The sequence below is a fragment of the Melanotaenia boesemani genome, chromosome 16 (genome assembly GCF_017639745.1).
Source record: "Melanotaenia boesemani isolate fMelBoe1 chromosome 16, fMelBoe1.pri, whole genome shotgun sequence".
In the NCBI taxonomy this organism is placed as follows: domain Eukaryota; kingdom Metazoa; phylum Chordata; class Actinopteri; order Atheriniformes; family Melanotaeniidae; genus Melanotaenia; species Melanotaenia boesemani.
In genome coordinates this window covers 34,419,305-34,427,884 of record NC_055697.1, presented here as the reverse complement: position 1 = coordinate 34,427,884, position 8,580 = coordinate 34,419,305, and the positions used below count along the sequence as shown (strand labels likewise).

General features: G+C 39.1%; 1 protein-coding gene and 3 long non-coding RNA genes across 5 annotated transcripts in view; 3 read left to right on the top strand and 1 right to left on the bottom strand.

Annotated features, from left to right (window-relative positions):
• Positions 1-101: 101 nt before the first annotated feature.
• On the top strand, positions 102-817 carry LOC121655326. The gene is made up of 3 exons (XR_006013159.1): positions 102-181; positions 517-656; positions 778-817. It is a non-coding gene; the product is annotated as an uncharacterized LOC121655326 (long non-coding RNA).
• A 312-nt stretch (positions 818-1,129) lies between these two features.
• On the top strand, positions 1,130-1,940 carry LOC121655323. The gene is made up of 2 exons (XR_006013155.1): positions 1,130-1,182; positions 1,321-1,940. It is a non-coding gene; the product is annotated as an uncharacterized LOC121655323 (long non-coding RNA).
• A 2,582-nt stretch (positions 1,941-4,522) lies between these two features.
• The window catches only part of slc30a6 (solute carrier family 30 member 6), a 109,258-nt gene continuing 105,200 nt past the window's right edge, over positions 4,523-8,580 (top strand). Inside the window, exons 1-2 of one of the 2 annotated variants that reach the window (XM_042009888.1) lie at positions 4,523-4,742; positions 6,214-6,260. In XM_042009888.1, the coding sequence (XP_041865822.1) occupies positions 4,559-4,742; positions 6,214-6,260 (231 nt within the window). In that variant the 5' untranslated portion in view covers positions 4,523-4,558. The remainder of the gene's footprint in view (positions 4,743-6,213; positions 6,261-8,580) is intronic. The other variant, XM_042009889.1, reaches the window with a different exon arrangement.
• LOC121655322 lies at positions 7,244-8,258 on the bottom strand. Its single transcript, XR_006013154.1, has 4 exons — positions 8,100-8,258; positions 7,890-7,952; positions 7,806-7,847; positions 7,244-7,533 (listed from the first exon to the last, which is right to left on the bottom strand). It is a non-coding gene; the product is annotated as an uncharacterized LOC121655322 (long non-coding RNA).

The following is an 8,580-nucleotide window of genomic DNA, read 5'->3' as shown; positions in this document are numbered from 1 at the left end:
AGTCTAATAAGTGTGTAATAAGGTCAGGGTGTGTGTGTTAACATGATACTGGTTTGTAATGTTTTTCAGTGTTCAGATTTATTTGTTGGAATTTGTCTTGTGTTCAGTGTGTTTCAGGTGCTGAAAGCTTCTAAATGTTTGTATAAAACAAGATCAACGTCATGCAGATGTCAGAAGGATGGTACGTCTGCTCACATCATCATCTTTGTTAAAATGCTTTTCAATATGCAGTTTTGTCCTTGTTAGAATTGTCTTGTACTTAGTGTATTTCAGCCCAGGTTCTTCTAAATGGTGTGTATTACACAAAATCAAGTACATTATAGTCACAATGGTACTTGTTGCACGTGTTCTTGTTCTCAAGTTCTCCAGGTTCTCCAGGTTCTGCAGGTTCTGCAGGTTCATTGTTGCCTGGATGTAACAGAAGTTTCACCACTTTGAATGAATTAAATTTCGTGGTGCTTTTTTGGGTGTCTTGTTTTCCAGTCATCAGAGTAATGATACTCTTTTCTTATGTAGGTACCTGTCTGTCATTGGATTTGTCATCAGTATTGACACTCTGATGATTCCTGAGTTGCTCCAAGTACAGCGGTATGTGCTGACCTACAGGTTCAGCCAGGACCACTTGGAGCTCCTATTTAACTCCATCAGAGCAGCAGGTTGGCTTGATGTTACTTTGATTACGATAAATTCCGATTACAATAAATAAGTAAAGATACTTTATTAATATCTTTATGTTACGTCTTGTATTATGTATTGTGTGTCTGTTTTCAATACAAGGCGGTTGGAATAACAATCCATCTACAGGCCAGTTCCATCTTCCTCCGTCTAATGGTCCGGTGTGGTGTCTCACCAAGCGAGACGGCAATGTGGCTGCTCAAGATGACGCGGTGTCCCTCTCTGCTGTAGAGATGTCCACAGCAGGAACTACAGAGCACCCATCTCCATTCGCCAACATTTCGGCTATCTAGTGTGACCACAGCTATCTTCCCACTCGGTTTGGTGGTCTGGTGGAAATGCTCTGGTCTACATAGCAGGGTTTGTAGTCCGGCAGATTCTCCGAAAGCTGCCCTGTGATGTGTGCCGTGCAAGCTTGGTCAGAGATGCTGTACCATCATCATTTGATGAGAGCTACCACTGAAAAACAACGGTGGCTTAGTAATTCCATCACATGGCACAGTGAAGGTTTGTTTGTTTGTTGTTTTTTCTTTGCATATTGAAGTTGCTTTATTTATTTTCTTTATTCTTCAGAGTGTCTTTTAGCACTGTGCAGAGCATTATATAAGTATATTGTAATATTATCAATATTGTTATGATTTTAAGGTGCTAAGAGCTGCAGAAAGGGTCATTCGCCAGGCTTCAACAAAGCAAGCTCCAAAGGTGTCAACAGTCACACACACAGTCCGGGAAGAGGCTGGAACGGACAGCGTTTTTCTGCTTGGGCAGCACATAGAGGAGACACAGTTTGGTATTGACAACCATCATTCCAGCTTGTTGTCATTGGTTGTGTCTGTGTTTCTCAACATAAGGCTCCACCACGGTGCCAAACTGACCACCCTTAAACTGCAAAAAGGTAGCACAAGGAAAAAAATGAGCAAAACAGTCCTCTTTCAGGGGTTTTAGCTCTAAAACCTCTGTGTGATACTTTGTACATTTGTAAATATGGTTTGAGATGAGGATGATGTGTTCATGTTAACTTGAGAATATACATGTACATTACATTTTATTCTCTATGTGCTTTGTTCAGCCTTAAAGGCTTCTCTTTTTCTCTGTGTAGTAAATCAGTTCTCTGCATGACTGTCGTATACATTTTCCATTTCTCTGGTATAGATCTTTAATCTACATTTGTATGAATGATATTGATTCGCTGTATATGATTTGTATGTTTTCCGTTTTTCTAATCATACATCTTACATCCTATGTACATATATGATTGATATTGATATGCTGATGTATTCATGTTTTCATTTTATTTAAAATGTATATGTGTGTATATAGAGATAGACAGATACAGTAGATATAGAGATAGATACAATAGATAAATATAGAGATAGATACAGATAAATTACATATATATGAATTAAACTGATAGTTCACATTTGAATTGTATACATTTTCATTTTCTTATATCTATTATGGTTTATGTAGAAATATGATGTATTCAAAAATTGTTATATGTATATCTTAAAAGTCTAATCGTATATTGTCTCCTAATAATGTGGTTGACTTTGCTGCTTTTCTATTATACATTATTGTGTGAATATATCTATATATATGTATATATATATATGTGTGTGTGTATATTATATCTATATATATATATATATATATATATATATATATTTCTGTGTGGGTGTTTATAATTTTGTATAGGTTTTTATATAAACACACATACTTTATCTATCAGAATTTTACATTAGCGGTAATTAATATTAAATAGGCTAAATCCTTTGTTCTGTATCGTAATTACATGTACGAAATTTGGACCAAAACGGAAAAAAAAAGCTTGAACATCAGTTAAGTATTTAGTTAAAATTGATTTCATGCGCAGACACTTTATTGCGCCAGTCATTAGAGTGGGTACCGGTCCAAGATGGCGGCGCTACGGCTCGTCAGCATGGATGTATTATAGAACTGGATAACGGACTGAAAATGGCGGCCCATTCATTTCTATGGAAGTTGCTCACCCAGCGCATACGCCGAAAAAGTTCTCAGGCTTCCGGGTTACTTCCGCATATTGGGCCCATAGAGCATGCGCAGTAGTGTCACCTCCCATCATGCTTCACGTCACTGTGAACGAGCAATGCGCAGCCCAGTGACCTGATCCAGCGACGCGCGGTCACGACATTAATCTGCAGTATGAGAGCTGTACAAACTCAGATGATGATTTTCTACGGCACACGATCGGACCTCGATGTAAAGTAATGATATAATATACGTGGAAAAAGTTGTGTAGTAATTGTTAAAATGATGGTTTGTTTTAATCTGATGAATTTCTATATGGGATTCGTAATAGCCCAATATAAGTCAGTCTATATTGTATATTTGTATAATCCCGTGTCAAATTTTCACGATGACTTACAATTCCTACCTTTATTCATGAATAATTTCAGGCACGTCTTTTGTAATAAATGTTAGAAGTCCTTGTTAATGCATTATTTCATTGTGCTACCCATGCATATTCTCTTTATTTTTCTGCTATTCCCTGGATGACACCAAGATTATCAATTGCGTCTCTTAAAATGTTCCTTTCTTGTGTTTTGCCGGATTCCACTTTGTTAAATGCTGCAGTTTTTTAATTGACAAAGAAAAAAAAACTTTGTTTAAACTGAGGACTATGTTAAGGAAAACTAGGCCACTTGGGTTATCACCATTCTATATTTATTATGTAGTTATGTATTTTATGTATCGTGATTTCCGTTAGGGATTGAAAATGGTTTTGTAGGCTCTTTTACCTAACTTGGCGACATTGTGTCGCTGTCATGAAATGGCTCAACACTCCCAAAATATTTAACTGTATATGTATAACAAAATATCACTGACAGCGATGCGTCAAGACTGTTATTCATATTTTATTTGAACTAACGAAAATAGAATAGCAGCTCATAAGACAAAATATTTTAATTAAAAAAAATTCTATTGCCCTCTGGGTGAACAGTGTGATTAAACTACTTAACAAAAAGTGAACTAATGTGAACCAAAATATAAGAAATTAACAAATAAAAAAAAAAGCCACCCTCACTTTCCTCGATCTATTCATGGGCTGAATCTCTCTTTACATAAAATAAACCAGTAAAACGCACTATCAGGTGGTTTAAACAGGTGGTCGTAACTACAACCTAGAGCTAATTAGGATTTAGGTCACAATACGTTTAAAAACAGGAACTATCATGCATGTAATATCAAACATTAAGAATACAAATGTATTAAGTTACTCGATATCAGAAAAAAGAAACTTAACTTTAACTTAACTTAACGCTCCCGACACAGCATGACCGCGCTTCGGCAGTGCATGTGCACAGCCGTGACGTCACCGGAGAAATAGAGACTTTTCTGTGGCTTTTATGGCCTTTTGAAAAATAATTGACGGATTAAATGTCCATGAATTAAAAAAATTGAATAGAAAGATTAGTAATTAGCTGTGTTTAAAGCTGAAGACGTCCTGTCAACAGTTTTACAGCCGTGTCTTTTACCATTGTGGCCTATGGGAAAAATGCTTTTTGGGCCCCATGGGATTTTTTGTTGCAGTACCACGAGTGGCCACTGGGAAAAATCGGCGTGCCGCCATTGTTCAGTCCGTTATCCAGTTCTATAATACATCCATGCTCGTCAGGGCTAGTAGCAGTAGCGGTTGATGCGGCATCTATCCTTTATTATGTCTATGGGCTCTGCTATGAGGAGTCGCAGGGTTTTGATCCGGAAAAAGAAAACCATAGATCTCTATGTAATGTTAACCGACTCAGACCAACGGGAATTTGGTACCGTTTGATTTACAGATCTAGGGACGACGCATGCGCTTTGTAGCTAAACCGAACAGACTAATGGGTACAGGAAGTCCAAAATGGCGATGGACGGAATATTGTCCACGTCTTCGGGTCTACCTTATCACAATGTGGGAGATTTTTACCCCAGAAAGTTTGGGTCGAAGCCGGACGTGGTGCCGACTGGGGTGACAGAGAGGAAGGTGGGCCCGCTGGATAAACTTGACATGGTGTCGGTGGATGTCATTAACATCAAAGATCCAGGTTTGTTATGCTAACGGCTAACCACACATATTTGCTAACAGCTGTTCCTGAGTCGGCCTGTGAGCATTAACTGAGTTGGATCATCGTTGGCTCGTTTTAATAACGATGTGTACGTGAATTATCGAGCAACGGTGAGTCAGTACACCCGTCATCCTGCTCTCCATTCCGCCCGTGGACGTCTCTGAGACGGGCTAGTCTTACTACCACTGAACCGGTGTTTGATAGGTCTGGTTTCCAGGTTAGTTGGTGAACTTGGTGGTTGTTGGTTATGACAACAATGCAGGGCTATTTGTGTTGCACTGATTTTAATAACTAGTTGTCACGTGCAGTGACAACTAGTTATGCAGTGACTGAAGCGGAATCTGTTAAAACGGCCAGTAAACCGAGGAAGCTTGGATGAGTTCATGAGCATTTTATTTCTGCTTTGGAAATACTTCCAAGATTTTAGGAGTTTAACCGTGAAAAGACATGTCACTCAAGTTTTGGTCCACGTGGTGTTTTTTTTTTTTTTTTTTTTTTTTTTAATGTAAAACTGCAAGTAGAGCCGCAGCAGTGTAATGGGTCTAAAAATGGTCCGGTTCATGGTGGATGACTGGTTCATGGTGGATGACTGGTGTATGGTCCGGTTCATGGTGGATGACTGGTTCATGGTGGATGACCGGTTCATGGTGGATGACTGGTGTATGGTCCGGTTCATGGTGGATGACCGGTTCGTGGTGGATGACCGGTTCATGGTGGATGACCGGTGTATGGTCCAGTTCATGGTGGATGACCGGTTCATGGTGGATGACCGGTTCGTGGTGGATGACTGGTGTATGGTCCGGTTCATGGTGGATGACTGGTTCATGGTGGATGACTGGTTCATGGTGGATGACCGGTTCATGGTGGATGACTGGTGTATGGTCCGGTTCATGGTAGATGACCGGTTCACGGTGGATGACCGGTTCACGGTGGATGAGTGGTTCAAGGTGCATGACTGGTTGTTGGTGGATGACTGGTTGATGGTGTATGGTCCGGTTGATGGTGGATGACTGGTTCATTGTGGATAACCGGTTTATGGTGGATGACTGGTACATGGTGGATGACCGGTTTATGGTGGATGACCGGTTCATGGTGGATAACCGGTTTATGGTGATGACTGGTGTATGGTCCTGTTCATGGTGGATGACCTGTTCATGGTGGATGACTGGTTCATGGTGGATGACTGGTTCATGGTGTATGACCGGTTTATGGTGGATGACTGGTTCATGGTGGATGACCGGTTCATGGTGGATGACTGGTGTATGTTCTGGTTCATGGTGGATGACTGGTTTATGTTGGATGACCTTTTCATGGTGGATGACCGGTTCAAGGTGGATGACTGGTGTATGGTCAGGTTCATGGTGCATGACTGGTTTATGGTGGATGACTGGTGAATTGCCTACTCTTCTCTGTGTTGTCTTGTTTCAACATGTGGACTTTCACTCCCCAGATGTTCCCGTCCACAAGAAGAAACATGAACATGACACCTTCGTCCTGGTGAGTAATACTGATGATGATTTTACAGACTTACCTCATTATTCATTACATGTCAACCATTTGTTCATTTGAAAAGAAGAAATGCCTGAATAAGAAATCACAGGTAAAACAGTCTGTAATCTGATTACATTGGTACTTAACTGAATTTCATATGTAGTGACCTGGATTAAATTGTTAGTGACTCGGATTACTTTGTTTGTAACCTAGATTAAATTGTTAGTGACCTGGATTACATTGTTAGTGACCTGGATTACATTGTTAGTAACCTGGATTTAATTGTTGGTGACCTGGATTACATTGTTGGTGACCTGGATTACATTGTTGGTGACCTGGATTACACTGTTAGTGACCTGGATTAAATTGTTAGTGACCTGGATTAAATTGTTGGTGACCTGGATTACATTGTTAGTGACCTGGATTACATTGTTAGCGACCTGGATTACATTGTTAGTAACCTGGATTACATTGTTAGTAACCTGGATTACATTGTTAGTGACCTGGATTACATTGTTAGCGACCTGGATTTAATTGATGGTGACCTGGATTACATTGTTACTGACCTGGATTACTTTGTTAGTGACCTGGATTACTTGTTTATAACCTGGATTACATTGTTAGTAACCTGGATTTAATTGTTAGTGACCTGGATTAAAATGTTAGTGACCTGGATTACTTTGTTTGTAACCTGGATTACATTGTTAGTAACCTGGATTACATTGTTAGTAACCTGGATTACATTGTTAGTAACCTGGATTTAATTGATGGTGACCTGGATTACATTGTTGATGACCTGGATTACATTGTTAGTGACCTGGATTACTTTGTTAGTAACCTGGATTTAATTGTCGGTGACCTGGATTACATTGTTAGTGACCTGGATTACATTGTTAGTGACCTGGATTACATTGTTAGTAACCTGGATTTAATTGTTGGTGACATGGATTAAAATGTTAGGGACCCGGATTACTTTGTTTGTAACCTGGATTACATTGTTAGTAACCTGGATTACATTGTTAGCGACCTGGATTACATTGTTAGTGACCTGGATTACATTGTTGGTGACCTGGATTACATTGTTAGTAACCTGGATTACATTGCTAGTGACCTGGATTAAATTGTTAGTGACCTGGATTAAATTGTTAGTGACCTGGATTACATTGTTAGTGACCTGGATTACATTGTTAGTAACCTGGATTACATTGTTAGTGACCTGGATTACATTGTTAGTGACCTGGATTACATTGTTAGTAACCTGGATTACATTGTTAGTGACCTGGATTACATTGTTAGCGACCCGGATTTAATTGATGGTGACCTGGATTACATTGTTACTGACCTGGATTACTTTGTTAGTGACCTGGATTACTTGTTTGTAACCTGGATTATATTGTTAGTAACCTGGATTTAATTGTTAGTGACCTGGATTAAAATGTTAGTGACCTGGATTACTTTGTTTGTAACCTGGATTATATTGTTAGTAACCTGGATTACATTGTTAGTAACCTGGATTACATTGTTAGTAACCTGGATTTAATTGATGGTGACCTGGATTACATTGTTGATGACCTGGATTACATTGTTAGTGACCTGGATTACTTTTTTAGTAACCTGGATTTAATTGTCGGTGACCTGGATTACATTGTTAGTGACCTGGATTACATTGTTAGTGACCTGGATTACATTGTTGGTGACCTGGATGACTTTGTTAGTGACCTGGATTACCTTGTTTGCAACCTGGATTACATTGTTAGTAACCTGGATTACATTGTTAGTAACCTGGATTTAATTGTTGGTGACATGGATTAAAATGTTCGGGACCCGGATTACTTTGTTTGTAACCTGGATTACATTGTTAGCGACCTGGATTGCATTGTTAGTGACCTGGATTACATTGTTGGTGACCTGGATTACATTGTTAGTGACCTGGATTACATTGCTAGTGACCTGGATTAAATTGTTAGTGACCTGGATAACATTGTTAGTGACCTGGATTACATTGTTAGTAACCTGGATTACATTGCTAGTGACCTGGATTAAATTGTTAGTGACCTGGATTAAATTGTTAGTGACCTGGATGACATTGTTAGTGACCTGGATTACATTGTTACTAACCTGGATTACATTGTTAGTGACCTGGATTACATTGTTACTGACCTGGATTACATTGTTAGTGACCTGGATTACATTGTTAGCGACCTGGATTTAATTGATAGGGTTAGTATATTAATAAATAAATGAAATGCCTAAATCCACAAGTATTTCTTCAAACAAACGTGCACAACAATGAAATGCCACTGATATCTGAAACGAAGTAATGTGC